This window comes from Peromyscus californicus, unplaced genomic scaffold (assembly GCF_007827085.1).
Source record: "Peromyscus californicus insignis strain IS unplaced genomic scaffold, ASM782708v3 Scaffold_1__1_contigs__length_55948999, whole genome shotgun sequence".
NCBI lineage: Eukaryota > Metazoa > Chordata > Mammalia > Rodentia > Cricetidae > Peromyscus > Peromyscus californicus.
The window spans coordinates 54,263,512-54,280,624 of record NW_026294492.1 but is presented as its reverse complement, the minus strand read 5'-3'; the positions used below and the strand labels follow the sequence as shown (position 1 = coordinate 54,280,624).

At 57.5% G+C, this 17,113-nt stretch overlaps 1 protein-coding gene across 2 annotated transcripts; it reads right to left on the bottom strand.

The window, feature by feature from the left end:
• On the bottom strand, window positions 1-16,658 carry Mob3a (MOB kinase activator 3A). 2 transcript variants are annotated; one of them, XM_052747158.1, is made up of 5 exons: window positions 16,516-16,658; window positions 10,501-10,602; window positions 6,133-6,625; window positions 3,442-3,644; window positions 1-1,849 (listed from the first exon to the last, which is right to left on the bottom strand). In XM_052747158.1, exons 3-5 carry the CDS (start codon window positions 6,551-6,553, stop codon window positions 1,820-1,822), a joined length of 654 nt encoding a protein of 217 aa, XP_052603118.1. In that variant the 5' UTR covers window positions 6,554-6,625; window positions 10,501-10,602; window positions 16,516-16,658; the 3' UTR covers window positions 1-1,819. The 2 variants fall into 2 exon arrangements, with proteins under 2 accessions (XP_052603118.1, XP_052603117.1); XM_052747157.1 differs by having other exon boundaries at window positions 10,512-10,602; window positions 16,516-16,657.
• Window positions 16,659-17,113: the final 455 nt, after the last annotated feature.

Here is a 17,113-nt window from a genome sequence, read left to right as displayed (position 1 = left end):
TCAAGACAACCGCTTTATTCTTAGGCTTGTATTGAGGTGGGATGGATGAGGCGGTGTGGATCCCTCCCTGGGCTGGTGTGGGGGCTGCTCCGATTGGGCACAGTGCCAAGTCTTGCAGGTGGAGATACATTCAGTCAAGCCTTGAGGGCTGGTCCCTGGGTCCTTCCAGGGCTGGGGCGCAAGGCATGGTGGCTTCTGGAAGGACCCAGGAGGCTCGCAGGCTTCGGGCTCAGGCATGGAGATCCTGTCAACTGTACTACTTTAGTTCAGTGGCAGACTCCCAGATCTGGGAAAACAACCAGAATTCCCTGGGGTCTTCACAGTGCGCAGGTCTCAAGGGAAGGTCCAAGAGGGTCAAAGACAGGAGCTGGGGACAGTCACACCCTGTGACGCCCACCATGCATGGTAGAGAGGGGTCCGTGGGAGTTCGGTCTTGTGGCCTAGGGGCCACACACAAAAAGTCTGGCTACGCAGCAGCTGCCACTGAAGGAAGGGAGGGTCCTCGTGCCACCCCCTAGGGAACCGCAGATCCCAGCGGGTGTTGGAAACCATGTGAGAATCCCTTCCTGGATCCTGGGTTGGTCTGGACACTGTGCCCAAGAGGGCAGCCACTAGAAACTGGTTCAATTTTTTCTCTAAAATCTCCAGAAGGGCTGGGCATGGTGGCGCACACCTTTAATCCCAGCACCCGGAAGGCAGAGGCAGGAGGATCTCTGTGAGTTCGAGGCCAGCCTGGTCTACAGAACAAGTCCTAGGTCAGCCAGGGATAGAGTGAGACCCTGTCTCAGAAAATAAAACAAAACTATTTCTGAATGGAGTGGGTGTTGTGCCTTACATCTTTAATCTGAGTACTTCAGACAGAGGGTCTCTGAGGCTGGGGTGACCAACGCCCCCACACCTGGCTTCCCCTGGGTGCCAGCATCACCCTGCGTCCTCACGCTTCTGCAGCAGCACTTCACCACCTCAGCCATCCCTTATGATGTTTGGTTTGCTTTTGTTTTCCGAGACAGGGTTTCTCTGTGCAGCCCTGGCTGTCCTGGATCTCGCTCTGTAGACCAGGCTAGCCTCCAACTCAGAGATCCGCCTGCCTCTGCCTCCCGAGTGCTGGGATTAAAGGTGTGCATCACCACTGTCCAGCTTCTTTTACATTTTTTTTTAAAAGACAGTCTCGTTAGGAGACCCTGGCTGGCCCGACTCTCAGTGCAGGGCCAGAGTGGCCTTGAACTTGCAGCAATCCCTCTGCACCTGCCTCCAGAGCTCTAGGATCACAGGCATGATGCATCTGTACCCTGACCCTGCAGACACCTCAGACATACTCAATCCTGGGCGTCCTGCCTGGGGGTGTGGAGAGGCGCATTCACAAGTGCTAGGCAGAGTGAGTGGAAAGTTCTGGCGATGCCTGATGACCAGAGTGCACCCAGAAGGCAGGTCTGGGTAGAGGAGGGCATGGCACGTTAGTACATCTTCAGAGTACGACAGCTGCCCATGTGGAAAGAGGGGGACAGAGTTGAGGCCACACATACCAAGGCCATGGCTGCAAGGCTGGACAGACATGGAGAGGGTCAGGGGTGGTTGGCACTGGCTCCAGATCGTGCCTCCTGCCGGAGGCTCTGGCACAAACACAGTGTGAACCCGGGGGCTGAGAGCACACTGTGTCACAGAATTCAAGTTCAGGCCCCTGCAAGGGGACAGGTCAGCTGGAGGGTTCACAGTCACCACGGACGGGGAACCAGGGTCCCTCTGCTCTTCTGATGGCATCTGGGGCGACGCTCCGGAGACACAGGCTGTACAAAGCTGACGTGGACTTCCCAGCTGGCCCTCAGTGACACATCCGTGAGGTCATCTCCTTCTGTGGAGACCAGGCAGATGTCAAAAGACAGAGGCACGTGGGGTACACATCGGGGAACATGGGAACAGGGTGCAAGGCCTGGACAGCATGCGGGGTGGGGGCGGCCCCTGTGGCAGACAGAGAGCTTGTGCCTCTGATTTGGGGCCACGTGGACACGGGCTGTGATCCAAGTCCACCTGAAACCTGGCAAGAGGCCACGGGCCACTACAACTTAATAGAAAGGTCGGCAGTGGGAAGGGACCGTCTGTCACCCCAGCACTCGGGAGGTGGAGGCAGGAGGATCGAAGGATCAGGCTAGCCTAGGCTACGTGATATTCTCAAAACAAACAACTACAAAAGATGGTTCAGGCGACAGCAGCGCTGAGGTCCAGCTGGACGACCTGGGATTGAGCCCGGGCCCCACATGGCGGAGGGCGAGAACAGACGCCACAGCCTGTCCCGTGACCTTCACGTGCATGTCACGGCAGCCACGTGAACACACAAACATACACAACCCAGATAAACAAAATGAAATACAATTAAAAAAAAAGCGTGGGGCGGGAGAGATGGCTTAACAGTCAGGAGCACCGGCTGCTTCTTCAGAGGACCCAGTTCAGTTCCCAGCACCAACATGGCGGCTCACAGCTATCTGTAACTTGAAGCTCTGACACCCTCACATACACATATGTGCAGGCAAAACATTAATGCACTTAAAATAAAAAAATAAGTAATAAAAAAAGACAAATATAAAAAGCAAAATCGGCCGGGCGGTGGTGGCACACGCCTTTAATCCCAGCACTCAGGAAGCAGAGCAGCGGATCTCTGTGAGTTCTAGGCCAGCCTGGTCTACAGAGTGAGTTCCAGGACAGCCGGGGCTACACAGAAAAACCAAAACACCAAAAAGCAAACCAAAATAAAATCAGTCGATCAATAAATAACCATGCCAGGGCCGGGCGGTGGTGGCGCACGCCTTTAATCCCAGCACTTGGGAGGCAGAGGCAGGCGGATCTCTGTGAGTTCGAGGCCAGCCTGGACTACAAAGTGAGTTCCAGGAAAGGCGCAAAGCTACACAGAGAAACCCTGTCTCGAAAAATAAATAAATAAATAAATAAATAAATAACCATGCCTTGGACTCTTAACAGGTGGGAGCACAGGCCGATCGTCCTGGGGAGCTGCTGCTTGAAAATTCCAGGGATGCTCTGGGAGCTGTGGGCAGGAGCCTCCCCACCAAGGTCTGTTCTAGACCCCACTGTGAGCCATGTGGGGTGGGATGACCATGACACCCTCCGTGGTGTGGTGAGCTAGAAAATCTGGGGCTTTCTGTTCTGGGGGCAGGCACATGGGGCAGGCTACCAGGGAGACCTCTGCTGAGGGCATCCAGTGTAAGAGCTCTGCCAGCGTGGGCAGCAGAGGTCCTGTGGGTACTAGGCCCTGAGGTCCCCACACAAGTACGGCCATCAAGTAAAGCCATGACACTGTCTCCTTGCCTGGTGTGTGACCCCAACACTCACAACGCCCTCTGGCTGGCACCCCAGAACAAAGTGCAGCAGAGGCCAGGAGGTGGCCTGACCCCTCCCAGGCGGGAAGCATGGGTGCCCGCCCCCAGGGCTCACCAGGGGCTCCAGCTCCTTGGGGTCGATGAGGCCGAACTCGGTGACGAAGTAGTAGAAATGCTTGTAGCAGGTATTCACGTGCGCCTCGGAGCCCATCTGCGCTATGCGGTCGAAGTGATGGATGTACACGTGCACAAACACGCGGAACAGCCGCGACAGGATCTTGCGCACCGCCTGCAGGAAGTTCTTGGGGAACGGTGTGCCTGGAGGTGGGCAGAGGGACCAGGAAGGAGACCACTCAGGACCAGCTAGCCTGGGACCCCACCCCGACGGACCTCAGTCCAGGCAGCCTAGCCTGAGGTGAGCTCCACCTTGAGCCGCAGAGGTGAGGATGGATGAGGCTCAGAGAAGTCAAGGTGTGTGCCTGAGGTCACACAGCCAACATCCCCATCCCAGGGACCAGTTTCCCGCCGAGCCAAGTGTCAGCTTCCATGGGGAACTGCCTGGTCTATGCCTAGGGAGCCTTCCCTATGATGGGGCCTGGTCCCTTCTGACCACCTCACTCCACGGGCTCTATGCCGTCCTGAGAACACCAGCCGCACAGCATGTGAATGTATGACGTTATGGGTGTCCCAGGACGCAGGGCCAGTCAAGCCAGCCAGTGTCCCCAGTGTCCCAGGGCCAGCGCCCTAAGAAGTGAGAACATGAGCAGAGGGCAGCACTTGCCCCGGCCCGGGGTCACTGAACGAGGCTCCACAGAGGACTATGTCCTGGTCCACAAAGTTCGGAGAGGTCCCCACAAGCGGCAGAAGGGAGTCCTTAGGTGAGGCTTAAGCTGAGGACCTTAGGCTGGGGTCGTCTTGGGTCATCTGGGGCTTAGTGTCCTCAGAGCGAGGTGGGAGGATTGAGAGATGCTGCCAGCTCTGAGGACGGAGGAGGGACCTGGAGCCGAAGGACATAAGGCCTTTCCACGCTGGGACAGGCGGGGTGTGTGCTCCCAGGACAGAGCAGGGACGCACCCCGACACACCTGGACTACTGCTGGCCCAGGAGCTGAGTGAGGACCCGAAGGGACATGTGCACCTTTCCTTTACTACGTCTATCATTTTTCTGCTACTGTTGTTTTCTCGGGAGCCTGGGCCTGGGCTGCCTCGAACTGGAGGCACAGGAGTTCAAGGGTTACTCCTGATCCTCCTGCCCCTGTGGGGACCACAGGTCAGCACTTCACTTGTGGCCAGCACGTGGTTAGAGCCACAGTCACAGCACTGGGAGACACACTGAGCAGGTGAGAAGCCTGGTGCTCGGGGCCACCACGCCAGCCCTCTGCTTTAAGACAGGGTTTCTCTCTGTAGACCAGGCTGGCCTAGAACCCTCTCTGTAGACCAGGCTGTCCTAAAACCCTCTCTGTAGACCAGGCTGGCCTGGAACTCACAGAGATCCTCCTGCCTCTGCCTCCCAAGTGCTGGCATTGAAGGTGTGCGCCACCACACCTGGCTCTGTGGGGGCTCTCCTGACGGGACCCTTACCCGGCCACACCTTCCGGCGGCAGGCCACACCTTCCGGCGGCAGCCCACATGAGGAGGCCGCGTTTGCTCTCCGCCTGCTTGCCCGCTCTGGCTGGCAGGCTCCTCCGCCCTGCGGCTGAGGCTTCCTTCACTGGTGTGAGAGCCCACTTCCCCGGATCCCAGTGCAGACTGAGACCAGCTGAACAACTACTAGATTCTTGGCTTTTCTTCCAGGAGACAGTCACTGGTGGACTAGCCGGACACAGCCTGTGAGCCATCTGAGTAAACCCCTTTCTAAATCGACAGAGACTCTCCATCAGTTCCGTCCCTCCAGAGAACCCGCTGCCATGCTGTCAGCCCAGACCCAGTCTAAACTATACCCTTTAAAGTGTGAATAAAAGCCAGTGTGGTGGCACACGCCTTTAACCACAGCACTCTGGGTGAACGAGGGGCACAGTGATCTCTGGGAGTTTGGAGCCAACCAGGGAGACCATACCTTATAAAATAAATAAATAATAATAAAAAAAAGTAAAACCCCAAAGGATTGATAAAACGTGAATAAAAAGCCAGGTGTGGTCAGGTGGTGGTGGCGCACGCCTTTAGTCCCAACACTCGGGAGGCAGGAGGATCTCTGTAGCCCAGGCCAGCCTGGGCTACAGAGAGGGTTCCAGGAAGCCTGGGCTACACAGAGAAAGCCTGTCTCAAAAACTCAAAAATAACTAACTCATCATGCTAGCGTAGAGAGAGGCCCAGTGGTTAAAAGCACACGCAGAGGGCCAGGCCCAGTTCTCAGCACCACAATGGCCACTCAGAACCACCTCTAACTCCAGTTGCAGGAGATCAAATGCCTTTGCTAACCCCCACAGGCTCTTGCCAAGTATGTGGGACCCATCCGCATGCACACAAGATAATAAGTGTTCATTCACACACACCAGTATTGTGGACCCAGCAGACACAGCGGCCCTGGCGTGGCTGGGCCCCTCCCGGGTGTGAGCAGACACAGCTGCCCTGGTGTGGCTGGGCCCTTCCCCGGTGTGAGCAGACACGGGGGCCCTGGCGTGGCTGGGTCCCTCCCGGGTGTGAGCAGACACGGGGGCCCTGGCGTGGCTGGGCCCCTCCCGGGTGTGAGCAGACACGGGGGCCCTGGCGTGGCTGGGCCCCTCCCGGGTGTGAGCAGACACGGGGGCCCTGGCGTGGCTGGGCCCCTCCCCGGTGTGAGCAGACACGCGGCCCTGGCCCTGACTCACCGACGTTGGTGGGGAAGATATCCTCGTTGTTAATCTGCACCTCGATCCAGTCCATGAGCAGGTCCATGTAGCGGGGCGCGGAGAGCGCCGTGGGCTTCCGGAAGCGCTGCTCGTCCTGCCAGCGGTACTCGTACCTGGGGCCCCCGGACATGACCGGGCACGACTGCTCGGTGCAGCCGTCGCTGATGGTGCCGTAGATGAGGTTGACACGGTTGAAGAAGTCCACCACGTGCACGGCCACCCAGTCGTTGAGGTCCTCGCCCGGTGGCAGCTGCACGGCCAGCCGCAGGTCCAGCCCCGCGTTCAGGGACGCCTGCGCGCGCTTGTGGAGCTCGAAGCGCTGCGTGCCGGGCTCGAACTTGCGCTTGGGCCGGAAAGTTTTGTCCTTGTTGAACACTTGCTTGAGGAATGGGTTTGACATCTTGGTGGCACCTGTGTCTGCCTCAGAACGCGCAGCAGAGACCACAGCGGGATGGTGTGGTCACCCAGAGGCCTGGAACAGGAGCGGACACTATTAGGGCTGGGTCCCAGACCGGCCTGCCATCCCAGCACTCAGGAGGTTGGCGGGAGCATCACAGCTTTACACCAGTCTGGGCCACACAGAATAAAAATGGCCAGGAGTAGCACACACTTATAATCCAAGGGCCCAGGAGGCTGAGGCAGGAGGATTGCCCCAAGTTCCAGACCAGCCTGGGCTGCAGGGCGAGGACCTAGGACCCGTGTAATCAAAGAGACTTTTCTGAAATGTCTGCTCTAGAAGGTGGGGCTTGCGGACATTCAGCAGGAAACAGGTTCACCAAAGGGGCGGGTTCCTCAGAGGCACATGTGCTCTTCCCTGGCTTGGGACCCTGTGGAAGTGACAGAGACAGGTGGTGCGGCCTCCAGGTGGAGACATCGGGTCCCCAGGACCTTGGGATGTGACTTGTGAAGGTTCTGTATAGATGTGAGGAATGGCTGGGCAGCCAACGATCAAATCTTTTCTTCCCACAAGTCTGGAGCCTTGTTCTCAGCCTGTGCCAAGGACGACCCACTGCACCCCACTGTCTGAGATAGGTGAGGCTGTTCGGGAACGATAACCTGGACTTTGGGGTGCGGTCATGAAATGAAACAAGGGTGCTTGGGAACTGGAGAAACATCTACAGACAAAAGGGGAAGTTGTGGGGTGGGGGAGTGGCGTGGGGTGTGGGCTGGCCCCACCCCAGACAGGCAGCCCCACCTCATTCACAGTTAAATAACTTGTGTGGTTTTTTTTGGAGACAGGGTCTCATGTAGCCCAGGCTGGCCACCAACTCACTATGTAGCCGAGGCTGACCTCGAGTCACTGGTCCTTCTGCCTCCACTTCCTGAGAGCTGGGCGCCAGGTGCCAGACTGAGTAATTCAACACTCAGCAATAATCAGTCCTCAGTCCTTCCTTTTCACGGCCTGTAACCAGCATGTGGACCCGCAGGGCCCCTCCTCAAGGAGAGCGCACAGAACTGAAGTCACGCCTACACTGTGCAGAGCTATGACACTCATGGCTACACAGCACGACCTTCAGGAGCCCAAACAGCCCGGGGCCCACAGGTGGGCGACAGACACAGAGCTGGTGGATGCACACTGGAGCACTGCGGACCCATGCACAGGAAGATGATGCTGACACATACCTAAGTGTGGTGGGACCAGACAAAAGGGCCACAGTGTGGGACTCCATGAGGGGAAATGTCCTCGTTAGGCCAATTTACAGACAGCAGTGGATGTGTGAGGACAGGGAAAGGGACATCATAGTTCAGAGGGTGATGGAATGTTCTGGAATTAGAGGTGGTGACTGTACAACTAAGCTTGTACTTAACCCTGCTTTCTGTGCCTTAAACCGGTGACTGAGTCACAGGACACACGAATTAGGACGTCAACAAAACCGCACCCACCACTCAGTGCTCTAGACACCAGAAAGGAAGAAGCCAAGATTAGTTCCCTGGGGCTCAGCTGGGGCAACTGCACCATTCAGAACAGGACTTTATAGGCAACATGGCTATGGAAAAATCTAGAAAATAAGAGATTAAGAGGTTATAAGCCGAGCGTGGTGGTTCATGGCCATGATCCCAGCACATAGGAGGTGGAGGCAGGAGAATCAGGAATTCAAGGTCATCCTCAGCTACAGGCCAGCCTGGTCTACATAGTGAGACCACTCAAAATAAATAAATAAAAACCAAGTAGAGGTTGATGATTTATCCCATGGTGAGCCCATGTGGGAGTCACCAGGGACACCCAGAGGCTGTGGCACCCCGGAGAATGTGGTACCTTGGAGGCTGTGGTACCCCGGAGGCTGTGGTACCCCGGAGGCAGGAGTCTGTGGATGCTGGATAGGTCCCAACTCCCCCAAAGCACCTGTTCCCCGTGTCCCCACCCCCACCTCTGTGTGGGAACTTGCTGGTTCACACCTGACTAGGCACTGTGCACTCACAGCCTTCTGAGGAAATGCCACCTCCACTGCACAGTTCCCCTGAGGCTCTCATGGCACAGTGGCCACTGGGCCGTGCTTCTCTGTGGGGCATCATGGCAGAGGCAGAGGAAGTGTCCTTGGTACCTCCCCCACTGTACCCTGGGTGCTACCCAGCTGGGGAAAACCACTCATCTGTCCGTCCCCGTCCCCCGTCTCCCCCCCCCATCCCCCTGGAGGCAGCAACCCCCTGCCCCCGACCCTGGGGGAGGTGGGAAGCTGGCTTGTTCAGCACCACACAGTCTGTGGGAGGAGCCCTGGGGGACAGTGACAGTGGACTGAGGGGGCTGTGGGATGGTCTGTATGTCAAGTGTGTTGCTGATTGGTCAATAAATAAATCACTGATTGGTCAGTGGCCAGGCAGGAAGTGTAGGCGGGACAAGGAGGAGAATAAAGCTGGGAAGTGGAAGGCTGAGTCAGAGAGACACTGCCAGCCGCCATGATGACAAGCCACATGTGAAGATGCCGGTAAGCCACGAGCCATGTGGCAAGGTATAGATTAATAGAAATGGATTAATTTAAGTTATAAGAACAGTTAACAAGAAGCCTGCCACAGCCATACAGTTTGTAACCAATATAAGTCTCTGTGTTTACTTGGTCGGGTCTGAGCAGCTGTGGGACTGGCGGGTGAGAGAGATTTGTCCTGACTGTGGGCCAGGCTGAGGTGTCAGAAGCCTTGAGCATGCACACACTTAAGGAATCTACTGGCCTCCAGGGCTGGGTTTCTCCCCACTCCTAGCTCAGGCCCCCTCTCTCTTAGGCAGACCAGCCTGGGGCCTCCCCAGAAGGCCGGCAATTAAGAGAAGCTGCCAGCTCTTTGTTTTCTGTTTGAGTCAGGGCATTGCGCAGCCCAGGCTGGCCTTGAGTTCCTGGTCATCTGCCTCCACCTGCCTCCCTGACACATAGGGCCCATTCCCACTGCAGTGAGGAAGGCAGGGGTGCCCACATCCCTCCACGGTGACTGTTACCTGCTCAGCAACCCCCTCAGGCTGCCTGCCCACATCCGGACAGTCTGCCGTCTAAACTCATTGCACATGCTCACTGGACAAGCCTCAGTTTACCAGACGTGGCAGGTACAGTGGCTGCACCTGGGACCGGGCTGGCTCCCCTGACCGAGCAGGCCCCTAGGTCATACCTTGCCTCTGGTTGTGCTGAGGGGAGCTGGGCCGGCTACCACCTGCCGGTGGCTGTCTGTCTGTCTGCCTCAGGGTTTTCCTTGGGACAATTCTGGGGCTTCCCTCCAATGCTGTCACCAAGCTGGGGCAAGCAGGAGCAGGGGCCACCGTGGGGAGGCATGAAGGGTCCTCTGGGGCCTCCCCACTCTGCCTGCCTCTGAGTGACACCAGCTCTGGGCTTGGCCTAAAGGGACTTTGGGAAGGGACAACCCTCTCAGGAAGGTCTCTCCACCTCGAAGGGGACGATCCTTCCGGAGGCCTAGACCAACAAGGCTCTGAAAGCTTCTCCCACTTGTCTGGTTCTTAGATTTTATTCTGAAACATGGTCATTAAGTTGCCTGGGCTGGCTTTGAACTCATGGAGTAGCTCAGGGTGACCCTGAAATCTCCACCCTCTCTCCAGCCTCCCACTGGCTGGGCTGATACTATCATGCCAGTCTGCTGTGGTCCTTTTCTACATTTTCTGTGTGTCTACCGCACTCCCACAAGGTTGTTCTAGAAACTGAAGTGGCAGAGGCCTTTCATAGTCCCCCGTCACATGTCTGCGTCCTCTTAAAAAGCGTTTTTTTTTTGTTTGTTTGTTTGTTTTTTAAGGGAGAAGCAAATGTTTTCTAGAAAATCTGGGGATGAATAGAGTCCTTTCTGTCATAAACAGACTTTCTCTGGCACAGAGACCTAAGCTGGCCATCACCCTCCTCCCCACACAGTTCCAGTCACCGTCTGGGCACCTCCTCTCTGGTCCTCTTAGTGGACTTCCAACAGCTGCTCAGAACTGGACACCAGCACCTCAGGGTCTTCTTCTCCAGGTCGTCCGTCCCACTGATGAACAAGACATGACAGACAGTCAGAACCTTCTAGAAGGACGCGAGGTAGATAAGGCTGCTCTCCTACCCCAGCACCCACAGGCTCCTCTTCCTCCCTTTCTGAAAACAAGAAAACAGAGCACTAGGCACCAAGGCTCTGACCCCTCCCAGGGCAGGGCGCAGGGCTCAGGAGCCCTGGGTCACCCACTTCCTTCCGGAGGTTTCCACATCCTGCCATCGCCTTGGGGACAGGGCCTGAGCTGGTTGCATGTGCTTGCTCAGTGTGCAGCGCTGGCCTCTGGCAGGGTCTCAAGGCCGCCTCCACCCAGAAAGGGTCACTTCAGGGTTAGGCATGCAGCTTGGTGGGCAGTGCCTGAGTCTCAGGGTTCATACCCAGCACCCCAACAGACAAAACAAACCGGAAGTGAGGCCTCTGCCCTCCACCTTGTGTTTTGATTCTACTCACTATGACACCTTTCCAAACCTCACTGTGAGGGGACCACAGAGCCAGCACGCTGGCGGCAGAGCACGCACCCCATAACTGCCGGCCATCCCCCCAGTCTCCAAACAATTCCTTTTTTCCTTTTTCTTCCTTTTTTTTTTTAACACAAGGTCTCACGTAGCCCAGGCTGGCCTCGAGCTCACTGTTTAACCAAAGGTGACGTGAAACTCCTGACCCTCCTACCCCCACTTCTGAGTGCTGGGTAATGGGGGGCTGGGGTGGAGTCCATGGAGGGAGGCCGTGCTCTCCACCAGGCCAGTCCACATCTCCCTTCCTTCAGAGTCTTGCTCTATAAAGCACAAGTTGCTTTGATGCCCCTGCCTCAACACCCTGATTCAGAACTCTTAATTTTCAGGTTTTGGGTGCTGCACCTGACACATGCTGGCCCTAGAGGAGACCTCTATCAAAATGACCACTTCCAGCAGGGCAGCAGGCGCAGGACGATTTCGCAGATGGAGAAACTAGGGTCAACTCTCTTTTGTTTTTGAGATGAGATCTCAAAGTGTAGCCCAGGCTAGGCCAGAATTTATTATTTTTCCTAGTGTTTATTTAGGATTGTTTATAATTGTGTACACTTCGGTTTTCTGATCTAAACACAGAAAGAAAAAAAATGTATCTTCAAATAATCAAAAGGTAAACCAGGGCTGGGGACTCGGTTCAGGGGTGGAGCCCCGCCCAGAATCCCCCAGTGAGGGGCTGGGGGCGTGGTCAGGGTGGAGCCCCGCCCAGAATCCCCAGTGAGGGGCTGGGGGCGTGGTCAGGGTGGAGCCCCGCCTAGAATCCCCCAGTGAGGGGCTGGGGGCGTGGTTAGGGTGGAGCCCCGCCCAGAATCCCCCAGTGAGGGGCATGGGGGCGTGGTCAGGGTGGAGCCCCGCCCAGAACCCCCAGTGAGGGGCTGGGGGCGTGGTCAGGGTGGAGCCCCGCCTATAATCCCCAGTGAGGGGCTGGGGGCGTGGTCAGAGTGGAGCCCCGCCTAGAATCCCCAGGGAGGGGCTGGGGGCGTGGTCAGGGTGGAGCCCCGCCTAGAATCCCCCAGTGAGGAGCTGGGGGCGTGGTCAGGGTGGAGCCCCGCCTAGAATCCCCCCAGTGAGGGGCTGGGGGCGTGGTCAGGTGGAGCCCCGCCCAGAATCCCCAGGGAGGGGCGGGAGTGGTCAGGGGTAAGTGTTTGGCTGGCAAGTGTTCATGGGTTCCTCACCCCAGTTCCACTGGGGTAAAAGGGAAAAGGAGGAGGAGCCGGCTGGAGGACGATCCTCAGCAACGGGCAGCACACCCTCGGCGGATACGCTGCATAGAATCCTCCTGTTGTGACAGGTTTTGCCCTTTCTGGTTAAGAAACTTCAAGTCCGGCATTCTGGGAAAGCCAGATCTATTCCCAACTGCGGGGATTTCTGGGAACTTCCGTCGCTGAAACCCCGCTTTCTGAGTGGAGGGGATTTCCAGAGCAGGGGACGCTGACTGGAGAGATGACCACAGGGACTTTCGGGGCATGGGGGTCACGCAGAAAGTCTGCAGTGAGCTGGGCCATCCCACCTGGTAAAGACCTGGCACTCCTGGGTTGTAGCCCAGGCTGGCCGTGAACCTGACCTTCGTGCCTCGACCTCCCGTGCTAGGCTGACAGGCTTGTCCCACCAGGCCTGGCCTCTGAAGGGCAGTTTGCCAGCTTCCTGAGAGATGTAACAGCGTGTCTGGGTTGCAACATGGAGCAGGGGAGAAAACTCAAGCAGGGCCAGTGAGCTGGCTCTGTGGGTGAAGACGCCACCACAGCCTGAGAAACTGAGTCAGTCCACAGGAACACACACGGTGGAAGGAGAGGCCAGACTCCTCCCTCCTCTAACCTCTTCCCACCAAATTAAATAAATAAATCGATGGAGAAATGCAAATTTCGTTACGGTTCAGACAAGGCCCTCCCCATTGCTGCACTGGGGGAGAGGCATGATTAAACTCCTCAAGCCACAGACCCCAGCGCTGGGGGGCCCTCCCCAGTGAGGCCACAGACACACAGAGCTCACTGTGGAACCAAGCAAGCCCCTCACACTCAAGTCAGTTACACCATGAACCTAAAATGCTGCTTTGACGGCAGCAAAGCTGAGGCAGGAGGATTGGGAGCTCAGGTCAGCCCGGGCCACAGAGTGAGCTCCTGGCCACTCACAGTCACTTGGCGAGAGGCCCTGCTCCAGTCAGTGAACTCCATCATGCCTGCGTTCTAGTGCGCAGCTTTTGTTCCCAGCTACTCAGGAGGTTGAGGCAGGAGGGAGGACTGCTTGAATCAGAGCTCTGGGCCAAGCCAGGCCACACAGCAATACGCCGTCGCTTTAAAAACCATGATTACATGCCCAGGCCAGCACTGGGAGGCAGAGGCAGGCAGATCTGTGAGTTCAAGGCCAGCCTGGACTACACAGGGAGACCCTGTCACAACCCACCCCCCAAAAGAAGCTATTCATCACACCTTTGCTGGTGGAATAAATGTCACGGAGACCTCTAGAACTCCATGAGAGCCAAATACGTAGTTTCAAACTTTCTGGTTGTCTTATAAAAGAGAGAGAAAAAGCAAGAGGGATGGAATGTACAATAACACTCAGATGTTCTGATTTACAGTGTGATTCTGCCCCAATAAACCCACTAAGACTGGAGATATCCACCCACACTGCGGTTCTAACTCTTGGGAGACTGAGGCAGGGGAACTGCTGAGTTTGACACTGGCCTGGGCAACCAAGGGAACAGCAAGCCAGCTGGAGTGTGTACACAAGTCCTACTCAACATAAATGAAATTAAAAGATAAAAAAGCTGAAGCGATGGCGCCCCACTGAAGAGCACTTACTGATCTTGCAGAGGGCTGGGGTTCGGTTCCCTGCACTCACATGGCAGCTCACAACTGCTGGGACTCAAGTTCCAGGGCACCCGACGCCCCTTCTGACTTCCTGGGGCTCTTGTCGGTAGGTGGTGCACACACACACACACACACACACACACACTACACCATATACATATGTATATCTCCTATGTCAAAAGGCGTGTCACCCACAGAACCCAAAGAACATCCCAACAGCCACATGGTGCCCTACAGTGTCATCCTGGTTTCAGTCTGACATGAGATCTGACTGGTGGCATCTACCTATTCCACATGTCACCGGTCCCGGACAGATGAGGTTCAAATCATGTTTGTATCACTTTCACACCATCCTAACATTGAAAAATTAATTCTACCTTGGGGCTGGGCTCATCTTTTTTTCCATCCAATACTGGGGATGAAGCCAGGCCCTTGGATACCCTAAATTAATGTTCTGCTGCTGAGCCTAGCCCCCAGCCCCTCACGGGGATTCTAGGCGGGGCTCCACCCTGACCATGCCCCCAGCCCCTCATGGGGATTCTGTGCGGGGCTCCACCCTGACCACGCCCCCAGCCCCTCACGGGGATTCTAGGCGGGGCTCCACCCTGACCATGCCCCCAGCCCCTCATGGGGATTCTAGGCGGGGCTCCACCCTGACCACGCCCCCAGCCCCTCACGGGGATTCTAGGCGGGGCTCCACCCTGACCATGCCCCCAGCCCCTCATGGGGATTCTAGGCGGGGCTGCACCCTGACCACGCCCCCAGCCCCTCATGGGGATTCTAGGCGGGGCTCCACCCTGACCACGCCCCCAGCCCCTCACTGGGGATTCTAGGCGGGGCTGCACCCTGACCACGCCCCCAGCCCCTCATGGGGATTCTAGGCGGGGCTCCACCCTGACCATGCCCCCAGCCCCTCACTGGGGATTCTAGGCGGGGCTGCACCCTGACCACGCCCCCAGCCCCTCACTGGGGGATTCTAGGCGGGGCTCCACCCTGACCACGCCCCCAGCCCCTCACTGGGGGATTCTAGGCGGGGCTCCATCCTGACCACGCCCCCAGCCTCTCACTGGGGGATTCTAGGCGGGGCTCCACCCTGACCACGCCCCCAGCCCTCACTGGGGGATTCTAGGCGGGGCTCCACCCTGACCACGCCCCCAGCCCTCACTGGGGGATTCTAGGCCTAACCCCGCCCCAGTTTTTTGAGATGGTTTCTTTGTGTAGCCCTGGCTGTTGTAGCCCAGGCTGGCCTCCAACTCAGAGATCCACCTGCCTCTGCCTTCCTAGTGCTGGGATTAAACCGTGCACCCCCACCCTGGCTCTTTTTGCTCTTTTTGAAATGAGGTTTTACTAAGTTGACCAGGCTGTCCTTGATCTTAAATGAAACTGTTGTGCATCAAGGTGGAAAAAACGACAGACGTCAAGGAGCCTGGGGCGGAAGTCTCAGGCCTCGTCACTGCTCTATAATCAGGAGGTTGGTCAATGAGTTCTAATAAGGTGCCCCGGAAAGGACCTGGGAAGTCCTCAGAGTGGTGTCTCTCGGCTTCTCTGCTCCTGCCCTTGTCAATAGTTCAGTCTATGGTCTCTTTTACATCCTGCTGTCCCCAGCTGTCACCTCTCTGAACTCTCTCACTTCCAAAACTACTCATGGGTGCCTCCATGCTGAAGGAAGCGTGGACTTGAGAGGAGAGTTCTTACTGTCCCCGGGCTGCATGGGGGAGGGGAGGCTCCAGCCCTCAGGATGCCTAGGAACAGGGCTACTAGGAGCCTCTACGATTTTATGATCTCCAGGAAAGACTGGAAAAGGTGTGGAAGGAACCTGAGACTGGGCAAGCCACTGTCCAGTGCCCTGATCCTAAATCAGAAACCAAAAAAATACAAGGATCCAGGTGGGCTCTGGAATATGTAGAAAGGGCCTTTGCCACGCCTCACACTACATCAACCCTTTGCTTTGAATGTAGGTCTAGGGAAGGGGGGAGGGGGAGGAGGGGAGAAAGGTAGCGGAAAGGAAAAGGTATTGGCGTACGCCTTAATCCCGGTATTCAGGAGGCAGAGGCAAGCCGATCTCTGTGAGTTCCAGGACAGCCTGGGCTGAATAGTGAGACCCTGTCTCAAAAAAATAAAAAAAAGAGGAAACTGCCACCGAAGTTAACTTCCTGTGATCTGTTTTTGAATCTCCCCTGCCCATCCTTTTTTTGGCGGGGGAGTGGTAAGGGGATGGTAGTGGGGATGGAACCAGGGCTTTACAGACACAAGGCAAACGCTTCATCCCCGAGCAAAGAGCCCCAGACCTCCCATGAATTGCAGTCAGAAACGTGACCGTTTCAAAGAAACGGGTCAGGCGGGAGGTGACAGGGAGGACCCGACCCAGCGGCTGACGGCCAGCCTGTGCTACCTGAGACCTCAGATATTGAAAGTGGGGCTGCGACCCACGGCGCTCACGTCCCCCGTGCTGACGGCAGGGTCCTGGCGACCCGCGGGTGCGCCTTTTGACAGGCAGGTCCCCACCTCCGCCTTGGCCCCTGGGTCAGGGGGCCGACCCTGGCCACTGTCATCCCGAGGGACGGGGTCCCGCCGCCCGCCTTCGCGCTCCGAGGACCCACCTGGCCGCCTCAGGACCGCCACGGGCTGCAGCCGCCTCCCGCCTCGCCGAGCCTCGAGCCGCGCCCGCAGAGGGACACGCCCGCGGAGGGACACGCCGCACGCCGGCCGCGCCCGCGGTCCGGATTCACTTCCCTTAAAGGGACAGGGCCCGGATGGAGGCGCGGCTCCCGAGGTCCCGTATGGAAGGCGGGCACTCAGGTCCCCCGGAGACTAGGACAGGCGCTGCTCATTGGCTGGAGCCCGGCGGTTGAGGGGCGGGGTCGAGCCCGCGGGCTCCGGCTCAGGAACTGGCGCCCGTCCTCGGCGCATGCGTTAGGTGCTGTCGGTGAGGCGGAGCCAATACGGGCGAGGAGCCTGGCGGCAGACTGGCATTACCAATTGCCAATTGTAACAGGGGCGGGGACGGAACTAGGGAGGAGCCACAGACCCGGGGGCGGAGCCAGCCCTGGGGCCTGAGTCTAATTGGCACAGCGCAGGCAGGAGGCGGAGCCATCCGTAGGGCGGGACCAGGCCTGTGGGCGGGACCAGGCCTGGGACCGACGTCTAATAGGGACGGGGCCAGGCGGGGGCGGAGCCATCCATCGGACACACCCAGGA